This window comes from Larus michahellis, chromosome 2 (genome assembly GCF_964199755.1).
Source record: "Larus michahellis chromosome 2, bLarMic1.1, whole genome shotgun sequence".
NCBI lineage: Eukaryota > Metazoa > Chordata > Aves > Charadriiformes > Laridae > Larus > Larus michahellis.
Window position 1 is genome coordinate 49000585 of NC_133897.1, and position 19951 is coordinate 49020535.

The 19951-nt window shown below is 37.7% G+C and overlaps 1 protein-coding gene across 1 annotated transcript in view; it reads right to left on the minus strand.

The window, feature by feature from the left end:
* Positions 1 to 19951, minus strand: part of LARS2 (leucyl-tRNA synthetase 2, mitochondrial) — an 89091-nt gene that overhangs the window by 4630 nt on the left and 64510 nt on the right. Inside the window, exons 15-20 of the mRNA XM_074575225.1 lie at positions 17915 to 18018; positions 16538 to 16720; positions 12558 to 12727; positions 11517 to 11594; positions 9863 to 9974; positions 1011 to 1138 (exon numbers count right to left, since the gene is read on the minus strand). Of these exons, the coding sequence (XP_074431326.1) occupies positions 1011 to 1138; positions 9863 to 9974; positions 11517 to 11594; positions 12558 to 12727; positions 16538 to 16720; positions 17915 to 18018 (775 nt within the window). The remainder of the gene's footprint in view (positions 1 to 1010; positions 1139 to 9862; positions 9975 to 11516; positions 11595 to 12557; positions 12728 to 16537; positions 16721 to 17914; positions 18019 to 19951) is intronic.

Genomic DNA, 19951 nt, shown 5'->3' on the forward strand with positions numbered 1-19951 from the left:
GCAGACTAAAGGTTATCCTTTGGTGAACAGGTAAAAAGGCAGGAGTCCTGCAGATGTAATAGCAGGCAGCTATTTAATTACAGACTATCATAACACCTGAGCATGAAGAACTTGAATGCAAGTTGCCCAGGAGTCAGTCGATGGAAGAGCTGAGACACTACTCGTGGATCCCACCCCCTTGGCTCCAGGTAGTCCCTCTATGGCCTGCAGTGGCTCCATCTAATGATAAAAGCTTTATGATGCCTGGGAGCATGCTGAATACAGGCTAGTTAATTAGAGATGTAGGAAAAAAGACAGTAAACTATACGGTGCATGTGCACATACACATGTTGGAGGTTAACTAAATGTAGTTTTATGTCCACTCTTCTACTGAACTACCAGCTCTTTCCCTAGACCACAAAGGTGTTGGAGCTCAAAGAGAAACCGAATGCAGTTATAACTTCAGCAAAGATACCTGGTTTTCCTCAACCTCATTCCTGCAAATATGCTCTGCTGAAATGTGCCACAAGTTCAGCTCAAGGCAGATGGGAAACATCGTTTGGCAAAAATCATAGCAACTTAAACCAGTTTATGATAGATTACATTAGGCAACCATAGCACTACAGGTACCACAAGAAATGTCACCTGATTATACATTTTTGTACAGGGCCAAGATCATAAATGCACTGTCAGGCAAAAAAATCTGGAGTGACCTGTATTTTGATCGCAGTTTTGACTGTAAAGTCCTTATCCACAGCTGTTCATTCGTCAAATCTCCACAGGTACTAATATGTGGTCACTCAAAAAGATTTATATTTAGATCATCTCCCCTGCAGATTTGTTACATTTTTTCATTTAGGAAACCATTTAAATTACTCAGCACAATGGTAACTGAAGCTTCTCTTCTACATGACCTTTCACTGAGACATCTAAGAAGGGAACTGACTTTCACAAGAGCAGAAATTTTGTCATCCTCTGAGCTCATAATGCGTTAATTGACCACCACTGAAAAGAAATGAAAACGCTCTTACCAGAACAGACATCTCCACAACATCTGATGGCTTAAGGTACTCTGGGTCTACTTTGGGCCAGGACTGATGCAGCACGTCAACATCCCAGCGATGATGAGTACAAAGTTTATTCTGCATATGTGCCAAACCTGGAAAGTGAAACCAGTCAAACGTTCAGCTCTGCTGTAACCAGAACACATCATCTTTGGAATTTGCTCGATAAATAAGATCAGAATAAAGTTGACTTTAAAAGCAAGTCCCTTCGGAGGAAATAACATTGTTTACATTAGCATACAGCACATTATAAACAGAGAGATACATCTCTCTGAAGCGCTTGTTTTATAGCATGTGTAGGGATGCTAACATGAATGTTATGGGCACATTTTAGATTTGGATTAGCAGTCCAAAACTTTGCCAAAAAGCACAGAAGATCACTGTTCGTTATTTTAAATTGTAATACTGCAACACAAGCTGACCTCTACTTCTAGAAGTCAATCATAATACTCGGGGGGTTTTCAATAACACCACCAGTTTGATTAAACTTTCACTAACAATTGAATCAAAATGATACAAAAATATGGCTTATTATTTTACTATCTGTAATATGCTTGGCAGTTCCTAAATTTGCAAGTCAAGCTACTTACAAGATTTTCTTATATTTTGTGAATTATCTCTTTTCTCAGAATTTAAAGGTGCTATGTAAGAGTACCTTGCACAGCTTGCCGTCCTTCTTATGATACGTACATTCTGACACATTTTATCCTTTGATTTAAAAAAAACTCCTAAAATGTCTATAAATGGTCTCCTTTTATGAAATAGGCTTTGCTCTCCCCAAGACAATTCATTCTTGATTTGTTTAAGTAATAGGAGAATAGGATGCAATTCATTCTGAAGCTGCATTCTCTAACTAAATAAAAGCTTCTGAGTGGGATTTATGTTGCTGTTAACTCCAGCTGTAGGACAAAATAAAAAGATTTCACATAACAAGAGACTGTCAAATATGATCAATATTGATAACGATTGCTCTTGTGATTCTCACGAAGCCAGGGGATTTTTAAATTAAAAACATTCTCTGTGGATGAATAAGAATACAGACTAAAACTTTTTATAAGCACATGCTTCGTCCAGAACTGCAAAATGTATTTGGAAACTCATCTGGTTTAGGGCAACTCCAGCAAGAGCGTAAAGAAAACCCATCAACACCAGATTCGCTGTTGAGACTGAAGTACCTGAAGCTGTTCAAAACACAGCACAATGGCAGACGTGCGTAATACATACATGAATTTGCCCAGCTGGATTGCTTAGACTAATACAGTGAATAACAGCAAATAGAGACATAAAGAAAATGCAACTTCCTCCAGAAAAACCTGCCTGATTTTTGTCAGCACTTTTTCAGACAAAGCGGTTTGGTAAAATGACACACAGACTTGCTATTTGCTGAATGATTCAGAACGGGGCAGTGAGGTGCGCCAGCGGGAGCCATTTCTAACGGCAAGCAAACACGTGCACATTTCCTAAGAATAACAACTAAGCCACAATCTTATTAGCTAAATAATTGATTAAAAGACTTCAATGGATCTGGTTTTGTGCATTTTTTTTCTGTCGCGACAGTAGCTCATAAACTGAAAGAGCAAAAGATAGGAACTCAAGCAGAAAAAAAATCTTTGCATTGGTGATTCATTATCACGATGACTTTAAAGACAACAGCTGCTAGATTCTTCCCTTTTTGGCTTTTGCACATCCAGATGAGCTCATTTCTTTCCAACTGATCACATGCCTTGTGGCAGAAGCATGCATACTGGCCACTCCTTATTTTCCTGTTGAAGTGGATTCTTCAAACTGTTTAAAAACCACTTTCTGACAGAAGAGCTTCTACCTACGAAAGCAAAACCAGGGTGGCTTTTAATCCCTGTGGAGGCTCACAGTCCTAACAAAGCTACTAATAAAAAAAAAAAATAATTTAAGTGTATTCTGAAGCAGATAAAGTGTGACTAGCACAATGTCTATCTTTTGGTGCATTTTCTTGCTACAAAAAGAGCTATGAGCTCATCCACATTAAAAAAAAATAATGCAAAAGTCAACAGCACTAGTTTCAGAAAACAGAGTTTGTCAGGACACCAAAATGAAGGTTTTAGTTATGTTGCATGTTTGGCTTCCTGCCTTAATTCACATTTTGTGAGCTGTAGAACACAGAAAACACAGTAATTTGGTTTGCATTTTTAAAATGCAACACACACAAAACCAGAAACTTCATCGCTATGATCCAGAATGGCAATGGTCCTCTTGTCAGGACCTGGGCAGACCCCTCCTCCAGCCTTCACACTTGATTCTGAGACTTTACACAAAAGCACTGTTGGACAAGTTAAGAACAAACCACTTCACAGACTTTTATTCTGAAAACATTAAAAACCTGGTTTGCTGTCTTATTTTACTGGAAAGCACATAGTGCACGTTATGAAGCACCATGCATTTTGCTTTACGTTTCTTGACATATTTTGCTTTTATAGCTATAGAGTCTCTTGCAGACATAGGACAAAAAGTCACCTGAGTATATTTTTACTTACTGTAAGCCATTTACTTATATGTACACATCTGTACATCCATACAGGACAGATCAAGGACAACACTTACGCTCAATCTGAAGCCCTGATCCTGCAATTGGATCTGCTTCAATGGACTTTTACTGACTAGCAAGCTAATACTCAAACAAGGTTTCCCTAATGAGTAGCTCACAGCATTGGAGCCCAAGTTAAAACCACAAGTTAAATGTGTATTGTATTACTGTAAATGAGTGAGTTGAGAGAAGAAGGGGACGGGACAAGTCTGACAACATTTCAGCTCGTGACAATGTTATATTAGCATTACATGAGTATTTCATAAGCATAATGCTTCCCCTAAGGTGCTATTTATGTGGGGAAGAGCAGATTCTCATTTTAAAGATTTAAGAAGAAAGTTGTGGAAGCAATCATGTACCAGCAAGGTAAGTTAGAACAGCAAGGTAATTCTTGTCTTACAGAAAAAAAGCACTAGAAAAAAATATCTCTAGAATTCCAGCAACAGCGCAGCTAGTTTGACACAAAATTATGTAGGCAAGATAAAAAGATGTGATGATGGAGTAAACTGAGTAAGTGCTGGCATGGGACAAGGTCCGGTACAGAAAGGTTAACAAAGCAGGAAAGGCAAGGAGGGTGGAAGTCTTAATGGGTGATAAAAGGAAGTTAATGAAGGCATCTGAAGTAGTGCCAATATCAGAGTTTAGGACTAGGCATTTTCTAACAGGAGACAGAAGATCAGAGGGGACAGTATAAGGTGACTATGAGGGTGCGTTATCCAAATGTTGATATCTTTTGGATTTAGCAAAATGAAAACAATAGAAATATGTTAATCCACCACACTACCAGACAAGCAGATAAAGTTTTTAAAAAGCTCAGAGCAGGAGTGTGTAAGGATAAGCGGAGATGCGTCCTGGGTCAGTATCTTACTCGCCTCTGTAGCCTCTTCCAAGGACAAGACTGTTACCATGGTAACTTTGTTCTTGATATCTTTTTTTACTATTTAATGAATCTTCCTATTTGACAGATTCAGGCAAGTTGCATATCCAAAATACCAGCCCAGGAGGAATGTGTCTGTCAGTTGTATGTGAAATGGTCTGCAATCTCAAAGAAATGACAGCAATACAAGAACAGCTGTTTCCAGACAGCTCTAAGAAAAACTGTATTATACTACTGGTATAGTAGTACAGAACTGGATAAAGTCAGGAAAAGTTACATTTACTCAATACAGTACTAGGGGATTCATTTTCTGTATTCCCTAGTGACAGATGTGGAGTACCAAGGAAGGCTGTGAAAAGCCCGGGTTACTAAAAGCTAACTCTGCAATGTGTTTCCAATTCAGCAAACTCCATGTGAATACTTTTAAGCTTCTGAAAACAATCTGCCTTCCTCCATTTGCAAGGAGTCACTGTCCTTCACTTTGCGTAATTACTCTTGGAGGAAAAAAAAAAATTTTTTATTCCAATTTATGTTTCTTCTTGGATTTGTGAAGGGGGACTTCTGCATTCAGATTTTCAATTAAAATCTGCAACATCAATTAGCTTCTACTCAGTTCTATTCTTTATATAAGCCTTCTGTAGTAAGGACTGTATTCAGACAAAGAAATTCTTGCAAGAGAGCTATTGCAGTGACAGTTAAAATGTTGCTAAGATAATTATACCATTACAAATTCCAATAATTATGTTTCATTTCAATACATCTTAAGATGTGTTTATCATCAGTGTATATCTTTCATGTGCTGTGTCTAATAAAAATGTAACAACTCACAATAAGCAGTTTCATATCCTGGTCTGAACAGCAAAATACAGTACTACTACAAACAAACTAAAAAAAAAACCAACCGTCTCAAATGGTGTCTGTATATTCCTCAGATACAAGGTTTCAGGAAGGAAACAGATTTCCTCATCCTGTTAGTGTTCATAAACTGCCAAGATGTCAGCCGGATGAACTCTTCCCACACTGAGGGGCTACAGTCGCTTTTTATGTTATTAAGCGATAAACCAGTGTATTCACAACACAATTGAGACCATTAGGCTGGGACACCAAAATACTGAAAACCATTCCTCTAAGCGGGAGAAAGAACTCCTTCACACACAGAATATCAAAGCCCTGGGTTACGACTGTTCAGCTGCTGAAAGGTGAGGCACTTATCAAACAGCATTCGAGCAGCTTTTCCCTTCGCTCACACTGGAAATATTTACTGCTAATACTGAACTATGCTCTTCATCCAGCTCACAAAGGCACCAAATTCTTCTTTCCTACCTGATGCGTGAAAACAAGATGGTCACAATTAAACTAAACCCCCTGGGAGAATAATTCTTCAGCTGCCAAATAACAAAAATCGCTGTACCTTGAATCTATCTAATTTTACTTTAATTATACTTAAAAGCTGCACATGACACCAGAAGCATCCTTGGGATATCAAACTGCAGTTCTGAGTTTGCAATGGTTATCAACAAACTAAAAAATGAACTCTGAGGCAGGTCTTGCAAAGCAGGATAGCATTATTACAATCAGAATTACGTAAATCACTGATGCTACACATTACTTAAAGTGTCAGGCAAAGCATCTTTAATTAACACTGTAAAATAATCTTTGTAATTTTCCTACCATATTCTTTATTTGGTAATCATTAAGATGGACTGATCTGCAGTTAAATCCAGCTATAAAGAACTTTTTTCTAACCAAGAGGATACCTACATACATATTTATACACTTAGCCAGGTTTTAATTTTTACAAGCTATTGTATTAGAAATTGGCAATACTTTTTTTTTTTTACATTTCATCGCAATCTGTGTCGAATAGCTTTTAGATTTAAATGGAAATGAACTAAAAAGCAAAAAAGCATTTTTTGCTATTAAAGCAAAAATGCATTCAGAATGCAAGTATTTAAGAAAATATTTAAGAAAACATCAAGAAAATATTTAAAATTTATCATATCATGTTTTGCAGTTAAACGTTATTTTTTTGAGCAAAGGAGAATAGTTCATGTAATTACTAAATAAAACTAACAGTATCCGATATTTTTGGACATCAGAGACTTCAAGATTTTAATATTTATAGATGCTAACCTCTTTTCCCTAGCTTTTCATTCCAAAACTAGAAAAGGAAAAAAGCTTGGTTGATTTTTTTCATTTTACAGCACACCTGTCATTTAAACTGAAAAAATACTATTTGCACCTGCAGAAGAGCTCCCAGTTGTCAAAAGTAATTTTATTACCTTCACAAAGCCGCATTCCAGATGCTTAGCCAGAAAGTTCTATAGTTCTGAGGTTTAATTGTCTTCAAATCTTTGTCAGAATTAATATAATACAATACATTAAGTCGGGGTCTTACTGTAGGTTGTCATTATTTCACATTTAGTTTTAAATTCTATTGTAATTTCTTCTTAAATTTTTCTTGACCATAAACAGCGATCAGAAAAGCATAAAATGAGAGATTACAATGCAACAGTAAAAATATTATCCTGTGAAGCACAATGCAAACAGTCAAAATTAATGAGAACACTCTTTTCTTTTCTTTTTTAAGGATGTAGTAAAATTAATATTAGGCATATCTCATTATGTAGTAAACACTTTCTAATGAGAAACACTAATAAGAAAGCAAAATCCTTTTTCTTCAAAAAAAGCTTAAGTACACAAGGAAGCGTAACGTGGTTCGGAGTTAACACAAGTTGCTGTTCCTACCAGCATTCCTGCTCAACTGCAAAATTATCTTGTTTGATATTAACTACGCGGCTTCCAAATTTCCCAGTTTCATTTTCCCCTGTAGAAAGAAAAATGCTCCTTGTTTTAATCACTAAAGCAAGCAAAATGTAAAGGCTGTGTATAAGTTATTTTAGAATGGAATGTCAGTATTTCATTATAAATATGTTGCTTATGTGTTGGTTGTTATTGGCATTACAATAGCAGGGAGAGGCTTCCATCGAAGTGTGGGGGTCCACTGCGATAGGTGCTATTTATAGAGCTAATAATATACAAAGTCCTTTTCCTGACTAGTTTACGAGACAGGAAGCAGCACTATCCCTACATCTAGATGCAAAGCCAAGGTACAAAAAGAGGCTTACTCTGAGCGTGTATGGAGAACTAAAGCACAAAGAAAACGAAATATTTAGAAAGCTTAATTTTTATATTGAAATTATTTAAAATAAGAAAGCATCATCACCTATACATAATAAAGTTTAAGAAATTGGCTACATCAGAAGAGCAACAAGACGTGGTGGAACCAGAGTGCAATTCAGAACATGAACTTGAGGAATCTTTCTCTAGACTGTAGTTGGACTTTTTTCACCAGAAATCCCAATCCCAGGACAGAATTGCTAGATTTTGGCTATTTCAAAATAATATAGTCTTTTTACCACAACGCTGTAGCTAAACATGCATATGTTCTCCTGATAAAATTGTTTAATAACTTTGATGTAAAGTAATGATGACCATGCTAAAAGAGATTATGATTTTCATGTTTAGTCATTAAATTCTTCAGACAATAATCACCACACAATGTTTTTGTATGGTAGTTGCACTGAATTACAATACACAGTCTTTGGACCACACAAGCAAAATTTTGTATTTCACAGAATCATAGAATGGTTGAGGTTGGAAGGGACCATAAAGATCATTTAGTTCCAAACCCCCTGCCATGGGCAGGGACACCTCCCGCTACACCAGGTTGCTCAAAGCCCCATCCAGCCTGGCCTTGGACACTTCCAGGGATGGGGCATCCACAACTTCCCCGGGCAACCTGTTCCAGTGCCACCCTTACACAGCAAAGAATTTCTTCCTGATATCCAATCTAAATCTACCCTCTTTAAATTTGACAGAAGCTGAGGACAATACACTCCCAATTTTTATATGCTTCCTTTTCATTCTTACATCAGAGAGAGATCCAGAAAATGTTTATCAATCATTCCTATTCTCCAGTGATTTTAGTAGTAAGAAAAAGACTTCCTTCTCTAACATTCAAAATGTTACAGGATTAAGCTTTACGTTTGACAAGTTACATTAATTAAGACGTCCTAGTGTTCTTTGTCAGTTTATCAAACATATTTGATAATTCTGTATTCCCTAACATGTAGTTGAATTTCAAGTTCCAAGGCACGGTATGTGTAAGTAATTGGCTTCAACCCATTCTGCCTCCATCTCAACCAATGCGGAAAACAAAATCGTGTCAATTACTTCCATTTAAGTACAATTTTAATTGATGGTACTTCATATTGTAAGAGAATACTGACCAGAAGTAGCTTTCTCCAGATGGATCATGTCTGATGCCACTCTTTATTCTAAACAACTAAGCTTTTATTAAGACATTTCAAAAACACTGGAATTGAAAACACAGAAAAAACGCTGCCCTCCCTAATGCATCTTGCTGTTTCCAGCATCTCTGCCCCTATGTTATTGCTCTGAACAAGAGCAGCCTTTCTTTGGCAGTTAACATTATTACAGGGCCATGCACAGCTCTGGAATAGAAGCTATTAAGTATCTCAGCTCTGTAAACACTCGAATGCAGAAGGTTTTAGGATGACTGATGAAAATAAAACTATTAAAACAGCATCCAAAAGGTAATATTAGGTCCAAAACCACATAGCAATTTGTGGCCAGTCTTAATGCAGAATATATTCCTATCTTCCCACATACATCTTGGGATTTCTCCCAATAAACCTTAAAAGCAACTGCTGAACTCTGGCATGCACATCCCTTATTTCACAGGCTTTAACTGCGGCCGCATCATGCAACTGAGCCCACTTTGGATTCAGACCTCAAGGTTTACAGCTGTGACAGATCTTAAAAAAGATTTCCTGCCTACCATTCCCACTCTCCGCACAAGGTTAATTTGCAGCACAACATTGCTCAGTCTCTGGAGAATTTTACAAGAGTAGGATTTTTATTGAACACTCCTTTAGTCTTTTTAATATACAGCTCTCTGACATGGTCCTCTCTGCCTGAATTCCTGAAAGAAAATATTTGTAGTCCGTAGACTCTGAAACAGTTGTTTAAAAAAGGGCTGTTTCTAGTCTCACGTTCAGCTTTTAATACTTTACATACAGGAGCAGACAGCAGCTGACATAGGAATTCCTCATGCAAATCCTGTCTTGAATTTTTCTTACTTCTCCCTTTCTCTGCCTAGTCTCAACAAATCCACCTTTGTATGCAAAGGGAAGGAAACTAAAAGCAGATAGCTCTGGGAACACCACAAGTTTCAAGTTTGTTTAGGAGCCATGACAGAAGGTGACAAGATAAATGCAGAATTGAGGTATAAGTGACACACGTTAAATTTTGCCTTTTTTCCTGCAACATCAATAAAAAGTATATTTCTAGAAATACCTTTCCACATCTCTGATGCAATGTGTGGAGCCATAGGTGCAACCATGATACAGAGTGTAGCCAAAGCATCTTCAAATTCTGTGCTGTGGAGAATAAGAGGCCGAGAAGCTTGCTAAGCATAAAGAGAGAAAGAAAAGAAAAAATTAATCGTTAATATAAATATTCTGGGGTGGTGGGGGGGATAAAGTAGTTTAATTAAGAAGAAAATGCAGTAATAAACCCTAAAATCATATACTAAAAGTAGCTGGATAAACTTTCTTCCTTTGACTGTTCTGACTCAGGGAGATTACATCCCATGGGAAATCCAGATTCTGCATTTATTTTGTACTTTGCCTCTCTAATGAAACAGCACAGAAAAATGTCAATACTTATGAGAATTATTTGGTGGGTGTGATGAACAACCCGTTCCCATCTTCTAGAAAACTGTCCAAACCCAGAGATTTGTTTGACACAGATCATAAATGCTTCCAGATGGCATCTTCTTATCGCTGATACTAACGAGGTCAATGCAAACTAGATTTGAGTAAGTTTTAGTAACTACTACCTTTTTTCTATATTTAATCTTTACCCATCTCCCCACTTCCTCCTTTCAAATGGGACTGAAAGAGGAAGTGTCCTCATGTTATATGGAAACTTGTTCTTGAAAGATACTGCACTGACTTCTTTGGTCAAGAAATATGTCAGTGGTCAAACATTTGGCTGTCCATAGGACACTGATTTTTATTTCTTTATTTATTTTTTACCATTCACTTATCAACATCCACCAGCCCAAAGTGCATATGAATCACTGAGCTGGAGATAAAGAAATGCGTGTTCTTCCTAAGACCACACAGTATCCCAGACGTATAGTATTTCAGTACAGCACTTGTGCATGCCCTACTTAACTTTTCATTAAGATCCTTGACTTTGCCAATATTCTCCTTGCATTCCATAAGGTATAAAATGGTATTTCAACAAAGAAGCTAAAACCCCCAAAGTTTAATTTGATTGCTGGTCTAGATCACATTACCGTTATATGTCTGAAAGAATGCTCAACCAGATCTAAGAGTAGTAAGAAAAATGAAGGTTTAGCATATTTGATCTACCACCACTGGCCAATAACACTCTAAATAAAAAATGCTTAAGTCATTTTTACGCTTGTTTTAAAAACGGGAATTTGCAAACTCTATTACTAGCAGACAGTTCAGTGGTGAAAGTTGTCTCCAAGGAATCTAAGATTATGTGTGATTTTCCTTGTAAAGAATAACCCCTTTCTTTAAATCAGAATGTTTGATAATTCTACAATGTACTGCTATACTTAGCTACCTATGCAATTTGCTTAAAAAAAAAAAAAAAAGAAGAAAGAACGGAGCTGAACAAAATGTATCTTTTGAAATTACAGGATGCAGGCGTAAACATCAGAACCTAGTGGCTCTAATTTGATCATCAAGCTCATCCTGCAAAACAATATATTTCAGGGTTACAGTGAGACTAGAACGTGCTGCTTTTGAACCAAATAATTCCACCTAGGTCTCTTGAGTTAGTAGCAAAGGTAATGACTACAGATGACTTTTGGAATGCTGGACCTACAGTTTGGGCAGCTCCTGCTTTTTATAAAAACTTACAAGAACAGGTATGACAAAAAAAAATACCTTCATTCATATGACATACTTACATGGAGTACGTTACTGAGGCTCATCAATCGAGAAATAGCTGCATTGAACAAATGATCCTTTGTGAAGTACTCTGTCACCTTGTATTAAAAGAAAAGGTTTGTCACTAAGTACTTAAAATTCGCAAACATGGAGTATCTTGCCTCTTACATGAAAATCACTTTGGCACGCAAACACATCATAGATGCAACCACATGTGCATATGGGAAAATAATCATCATATAAAAATTCAGTAGACTTGCTCTCCCTCTATTTCAGGATTTTAAAAGCTTCAATCGATGCCAATTAGAACCGTGTCTTAGTAATCACTCTTTATTTTCTTTCATAAAATATCTCTTTGTCCCTACAAGATGCCTTCATACTTGTAAATCCAGTTATGCTGTTGACAGCTTGTCTCTCCATAGCAAGATGGTAATTCTAATGTCCGCTAAAACACTTGGAAGGTCCCTCGCCACAGGATTTAAATCAGGAAAATTTTTTATCCATAGAAAAATATTTTAAGTTAATTTAGCAGGTATTTATGTCTCCTGATAATTGAATTCACACTAATCACAGCATGAGATAACATATAAGAAGAGATGAACAATCATTTCAATAACTTTTTTTTTTTTTAGCGTACGCTAATATATTTTCTCCAACAACTTTTTTTCATTCTATATAAAACAGTGGACATGATAATGAGGTGTGAAGCAAACAGATCAAAAGCTCTTGTTAGGGATAACCTGCATAACTCACCTACAGCTTTGCTACTGGAAATGGAGTTACTCCAAACCCAGACTGATAATATTTTAATGCCATAACACTTCATCCTTAAAGGAGGCACACAGCAGGGAATTTTGCCAATCCAAATCTTACTATTTTGCAAGAGTTCTGTCCCATAAGATTTGTAGGTTAATAAAACTACCTAAACAGAGAATAACTCACTTGAAAATTATTTTATGAGCTACTGATGTAGGGAAAAAACCTTTTGGCTCTGTAAGTCAAGCATATGGTTTTGAGCAGCAATTTATTTAGTCATTTACAAACTATGTGTTTCTTTTAACCTCAGATATCACCAGATTCTTCTGGTCCCAGATCTTTCTGGCTTCAGCCTTCTCTTTCTTATTCAGAAGCTCAGGATCGGGCACGGTTCCTGAGGTCCTTGCTTCAATAAGTTTGGTTGCAAGTGTCCAGAGGCGCGTCTGCCATCTCTGAACACCTGGCATAGCATCGGCTGAGATTAATGAAAGATTGCAGAAAAAAAATTCCAGTTACAATGAACGAATCCAAAACTTTAAAGAAAAAAGCAGACAGGAAACTGAACACTAGAGTAAAACATTAAAAAAACCCACACCTGTATTTTAAATGAAAATTGTCAATGCAATTAAAAATGCCTTTACAAATAATGCTGGGTTGCCTTAATGGAAAGAGATCAATAAAACAAAATTATTTTTCTGCAATGATTTTAAAACATATATAGAGCAGGAATATTTGCTAAATCTGTAAAACAACCCAACGTTACATCAATGCTAGAATGTTCACCTCGTGTTTTAATGACTCAACAAAACAGTTCTACATGCTCTCATTTTTCAATCTCATGGAATAATGCAAACATACACACATATTTTTTAAATTGAGAGATTTCTTCTAAAATTTTATTTTAGAAATTACATATACTTTTGTTGCTACAGAGATGCTACTGTGCTAATGAGTATAGGCTCTGATCCTTGGTACCATCTTTTAACACTGCTTAGTTTGTGATGGGGAGATTATAAAGCTGTTCACTCTGGCCCGGCAGACATCAGCCCTGCTCCGTGGCTGCTCTAAGAATGTGTTTCTGTGACCTAGGGGCCACGCTACAAAGAGGCCCCGAGCCACTACTGAAGGTATGGCTTGAGGTATGGCACTGATACGGCTTTAGCTCTGTCTTACAGACGTGTTGTGTTTCTACTAGGCTGCACAGCACTACATCACACTGCACTGCACAGTATCAACGTATCCTAAGATGTCCCAACTGGCAAGAACTTCCAATTCTGCTCTGGCAACCTCACTTGAAAAGAATGCCAGGGAGAAGTAAAGGAAAGGTGAGTGACTGTAATACAGGTGGATTATCTGTCTGATTGCACCAGATTAAAGACTTCATGTACACCTAGGAACAGTAAAATACAACCTGATTGACTATGTCTGCATGATCCTCATGAACTGGGATGGGTGGGACAGGGAGCATGATGCTCTTCCCAAACTTTCCATCTCCCGTTAATACCAGAAGCATGTAGATCATCTAGACATGGTAGGCTTGGCATTATGCAGACTGTAGTAATGGTGTAATAAGATGCTGGGTAATTTTGACCACGTCTGGTCCTGCATAGTCCGGAAGATTGCTTACCCGCACCAGGGGAGAAGGGGAGAGAATAACATAAGGCCCTGCCTACATATCCGCCACTGAAGAGACAAGGAATCTAGTCTGAGGGCAATTCTCAAAAGGCTATCAAAACACATCCAGTGAAGAGAAGGATCATGGCAACTGAGAACCAGTATTTAATACTCTCCGAATAAGACAACTGTCTGCGCTGGGTTTGCATGGCAAGGTTTTGGTACCAGGGGGCTACAAGGGTGGCTTCTGTGATGCAAGAAGCTTCCTCTATGTCTGATAGAGCCAATGCCAGATGGCTCCAAGACGGACCTCCTGCTGGCCAAGGCTGAGCCAAACAGTGACGGTGGTAGCACCTCTGTGATAACATATTTAAGAAGGGGAACAGCTGCCAGAAGAGAGGATTGAGAGTATGTGAGAGAAACAACTCTGCAGACACCAAGGTCAGTGAAGAAGGAGCGGGAGGAGGTGCGGCAGGTGCTGGAGCAGAGATTCCCTCCCTGCAGCCAGTGATGAAGACCATGATGAGGCAGGCTGTCACCCTGCAGCCCATGGAGGGTAACAGTGGAGCAGATATCCACCTGCAGCCTGTAGAGGACCCCACACCAGAGCAGGTGGATGCCCAAAGGAGGCTGTGACCTTGTGGGAAACCCATGCTGGAGCAGGCCCCTGGCAGGACCTGTGTCCCTGTGGATAGAGGAGCCCACGCTGGAGCAAGTTTGCTAGCAGGACTTGTGGCCCTGTGGGGGACCCATGCTGGAGCAGTCTGTTCCTGGAGGACTGCACCCTGTGGAAGGGACCCATGCTGGAGCAGTTCGTGAAGAACTGCAGCCTGTGAGAAGGATGCATGCTGGAGAAGTTCGTGGAGGACTGTCTCCCGTGGCAGGGACCCCATGCTGGAGCAGGGAAAGAATGTGAGGATCCCTGTTCCCCACCCCCCTGCGCCATTCAGGTAGAGAGGAGGTAGAGAAAATCAGGAGTGAAGTTGAGCCCGGGAAGAAAGGAGTGGTGGGGGGAAGGTGTTTTAAGATTTGGTTTTATTTCTCATTTGATTGTTAATAAATGAAATCCATTTCCCCAACTTGAGTCTGGTTTGCCTGAGATGTCCTTATCTCAACCCACAGACCTTTCGTCATATTTTTCTCCCCCTGTCCAGTTGAGGAAAGAGGAGTGCTAAAGTGGCTTGGTGGGCACCTAGTATCCAGCCAAGGTCAAACCCACCACAACTTGCTTGATTTCTTCAATTTAAACATTCATTGTTTTGTTATCATTAAGAAATTCAGACCAAACTTTAAAGATTTAAGAGATGCTTTCCACCTACTTTCCATTTTTTCCCCCTGGAAATATCTTTAGGCTGCTAACATCTCCTTTTGTTCACTTTTTCTATTACTCGTTTAACATGACACAACTCTGAAATCTTTCTTTGTATTTCTCAAGTAGTAAACAGGTTGGTTTGAATGACTGAATTCATTTTTGGTAGCATGATACCTGCATGTGCTTAGCTTTCTTAAAGAATGTTTAACCACCAAGCTCTAGTATACTTTGCAACTCAGATTTTGTACCCACAATTCTCATACTAATTTAGTTATTCAATTTTCAAGATGGAAAAATACAGCAAAAAGATTGTGTATCACTGAATTAGCTGCTTCAGAGGGAATTATGTACTTCTGTACTGTTAGGGATGCAGGAATTACAGCTTGATTCCAAGCGGTTGCTTTTTTTAAGAGACGTTACCTCTTCACATGCCTAGCTCCATACTGTTATAATTAGATGATGACAGAAAGCCAACTGAGAAAAGCCATACAGCACACTCCTCCAGTACATACATCAGTGCCATAATATGTAACTAAACACATTGAATGTAATAATAACTGAAATAATGCTCAGTGCAGGCTGAATTAAGTAGCAAGAAGCTAACACAAGAAAGAATGAAGAAATACACGTTTTTAAATCAGACATGGAGTGTTTTAATAAAGCCTTATGCAACAAGAGGGCTAGATTTAAATGCATGCATAAGACTACATTAAAATGTATGAACCACAGTAGATAAAAGAAATTAGTATCTGTCAGCATGACAAATTGCATGATGGCAGTAAATAAGTGCGTAGGAGGGTAAATCTTATCTTATTCAAGAACTAAGCTCATAAAAATGTCATGAGTGTACAAATGCTAGTTACTAGGAACTCCGATTATCTTCTTATGAGATTCTACTGAGAAGTATTTCATGGTCCAGTTTAAAAAAAGCCATTGCATACATGTGTAAAAAAACGGAAATAAAAAAAATTGCAAAGTTTCATCTGTAATCTGATTTAAAAAATTATAACGAAGAAAATAAAATAATAATTTCCAGTCAATCAATCATAGCTAATAAAAAACAAAAGAATGAGGTCCAAGTTTGCAGAAGAAAATACCACTGAAGAAGTATTTTTTGTACATGCTTTTAGCTTATAAGACGTAAGCAGCTTGAAATAATCTTGCAAGCCTGCCTCTCAGTGACATCTTTGTCACAACCTCTCTTTTAAAAGAAATAAACATTAAAATGTGCTTGCTATGCTTTTTTATTCAGTTGTTCCAACACGTGGGCATCAAGAACTGTATTAATTTTCTGTTTAAAATACAACACACTAGGAAAACAACAACCACAAAACAAACAACAGAAACAATTCGACTTACTTTTAGTATCCCACAAAATATCTTGTTCTGGAGGAGCAGCAAACAGAATGTAGAGACGTAGGGTGTCAATGCCATATTCTTTCACTAATTTTTCAGGGTCTATTCCATTGTGCTTAGATTTGCTCATTTTTTCCCAAGCAACTTGGAGCTTCTCACCAGTTTTTATGTGAACTGGTTCAGTTCCTAAATATTAAGACATACACAAAACATTAGTTTTGCTCATTTGTAACAGCAATTCAGTTTTGTTCCCTAAGCATAAGAAGAAAAACTATTTCTAGTGGAGTATTTTGGTTTCCAAACAGCTCAAAGACAAAATCCCACCCATTATAAATACCTCTTCCCTCCCAAGTTTTTCCTACTTTAATGTTTTAACACAACTAATATTCCAGTGCTTCCATTACATCATGATGGAAAGTCTCCTTTTACCATTCAGAAGCTATATCTGGCACTCATCCTATGCTCCTCTATCTTGATAGCCCCTGAGATTTAAGCATTCTTATAATCATGACATTTAAAATCTCCTCGACAGGTGTATTGATTTGGTACAACCTGTACTTAGCTTTTACCAACACCAGATTTATAGGTTTCAATTGCAGTAAGTTATCCTGACAAGAACGTGCCTTCTGTTGCATGAATTTAGAGATGGAAAGGGGCATTTAGACTGATGAAGGTGCCATTGAGCAAAACCACCTGCTTCAGAAAAGCCCTAGCTTTTTTGGAAGAAAATAGGATAGCAGACAGTAGTAAATATAAGGGATTTTGCTCGTTTGTTTGTTTTTAACTGACTTATTGGGTTTGTATGTAGGAGAAGAACAGTGAAAATAAGGTTTTGTGAGAGGAGTGCTTAAGGGAGGCAAACATGACAAAACCATTCTTGTTGCTACAGGTCCCCAAGCCAGGACTTGCTGCTCCAGCTTCTGCAGTGAAGGCACTGGACAGAACTTGAGAAACAGCACTTTTTTTCTATACACGTTTTACATTCCTAATATCTACTGAACACGCCAACACCTGTGTTTGTTAGCTTTGCCATGATGTTTTTGTAGGTTTTCTGTTTGCTGGGACTATCTCCATTCAGCAAGCTGCTGAGCAGCGTCTTAACAAAACTGACTTCTGATCTTTTGGATTATACTGGAACTAAAATAATACTACACCATTGCTTCTGTGTTTGGATGCAATTAAAAGCTGCCGGATTAGTAGGGTCTCTGTGCACTCAGCAGTGCATATGAATCCAAAACTCACAGAAGTTGCTCTCCAGTTTAAATATTTCAAGGATTCATTTTCTCTTCCAAATTTTCCCAGCACTGAGACTTGTACACCAAAGCAGTCCCTGACTTTCTGGATGCACCTATGCTGATTTTCCCATGCAGTCTCTCTTACCAGTGAGATCAACCTCCTCTCTCTTCAAACACTGGCCTGTTGTTGTTAGTCTGAATGTCTGATTCTTGATAAGACCTTGAACCAAGAGCTTATGGAAAGGCTCCCTAAGGATGGAAGGAAAAAGAAACTTGTCTGTTGAAAAGAGCTGTGAAACGCATACTTTATGATAAGCCTCAGGTGTTGAGCCAATCAGGCACAATTATTTAATGAAACAAGAATTTCAAGTTGACTATACATAAATGGTTGTCACCTTAGAAAGAGTACTTTGTGCATTTATTCATGGTGGCTGGCTGGCAAGTGTAAGTATTTGTTTGTATTCTGCACGCATTCTTGCATCCTGATTTAGTACTGAGTTATTCTAACGTCACTTTTTAAATTAGCATATGGATAATACACAAAAGTTTCTTGGCAAACAGTGGAATTTCACTAACTTCAAGCTAAATTCCCATGCGTAAAAGCGTTCAAGTAGCTGGCCTCACTGTCTTACAAATATTTAGTTCTAGCTTCTCTCTGAGGAGCACACAGTATTTTGAACAAATCAAAATCTCGCTGCACATTTCTTTCTATAAACGGAGAAGATAGCTTCTCTGACATAAGCACTTGTATGCCTTGTCCTTTTGCAGAACTAGCCATGAGGACCTAGCTGTAAGAAAAACAGTACGCTAGAAAAATGGCAATGCTGGAAAGTTCATATGTCAGTGGATGGATTTTTTAGTTTTAGTTTTTAGTTAAATCTTGAACATTAAAATTTGCCTTTTCTAGGAAAATTTACATCAGGGAGAGTGAAGTCTCATCATATGTGTGTATGACAGTTAAAAAGAGCCTTAATGCACCAAAGCTAAGGGCAGTAGTGCACTCAAGCAAGAAAAAACTCTAAGTAAACGCTGCTCTCGTTGACAGATACATTATTGTGGCCACCTCCTTTAACGATCTTGCATTTCTAATTCATCGAGTCAAATGTCTGTCGCTGTTTTCACTGAAAAAAAGACAACAAAATTAATCTCTAGAGGCTTTGGTCCCCTCTCAGTAGACCAGGAAAATAAGGCAGTTCTAACAGCAACTCTAAGAACGCCGGGGGCCAGGGAGGAGGTATGAAGCCAGACCGAGAAGGCACACACAGTCTGGGGAGCCTTCTTATGGGATCCTCCAAACAAAGACACTGGTGACCGTCATTCTGGAGGATGTGCTAATCATCGCTGGTTACTACTGACTTGCATCTTCTAATGCTCACATGTGTCCTCAATATTAAGCAATCTGAATCTTCCACATTTCCATCTAACGAAGCCCCACATGTCTACCAAAACAATTTATGTAAAAAGGATGCATCACTTATATTTACATATTTTTCAAAAAGCTAAAATCCATCCATCTAAAGAAGAAAAAGTAAAAACAGGCTTCCATATTTTACTTCACATGTACAAAAAAGTTATAATCCAAAACACTTCTCACTTTTATGAAGTCATTTTAGTATTTTACATTATTAGGCAATATAAATTATATGACAATTTGTCTCATGATTTAAAGTGCTGTAATTTATTTAATAATATAGTTAAAGTATTATTAAATTATAGAACAATTATGCATTTTTTAACTGTATTGAAGCAGACATCTTCCAAGTACTGCTCTTTAAACCTTTTTGATGACTCTGAAGTAAGGGGATATTTGAAAGAAAAGCTTTAAACTGGGAGAGAGAAAGTGACAGGCTTCATACTTTATCTTCAACATATTCATATTGGAACACGAACATAAATTTCTATACTTCTAAATATTGTGCAAGTACTGTCACATAGTCTATCATTCAGTCACCAAGCAGCACTAGTCTCTACCATGCCACCTGGTTTTATCAACAATATTAAGTCAGAGTAGCAATTCAAGCATCCCTATAAATCTTTTTCTAAACAATGTTTCATAGATTGCCTGAAAAAATTCTGTTGTTTAGAAATAAATCAAAGGAACTTAACGGAGATTACAACTGAAGTCAAATCTAGACAGTATAAACAAGAAAAAGTATTTTAAAAATAGGAGGTAACAATTATC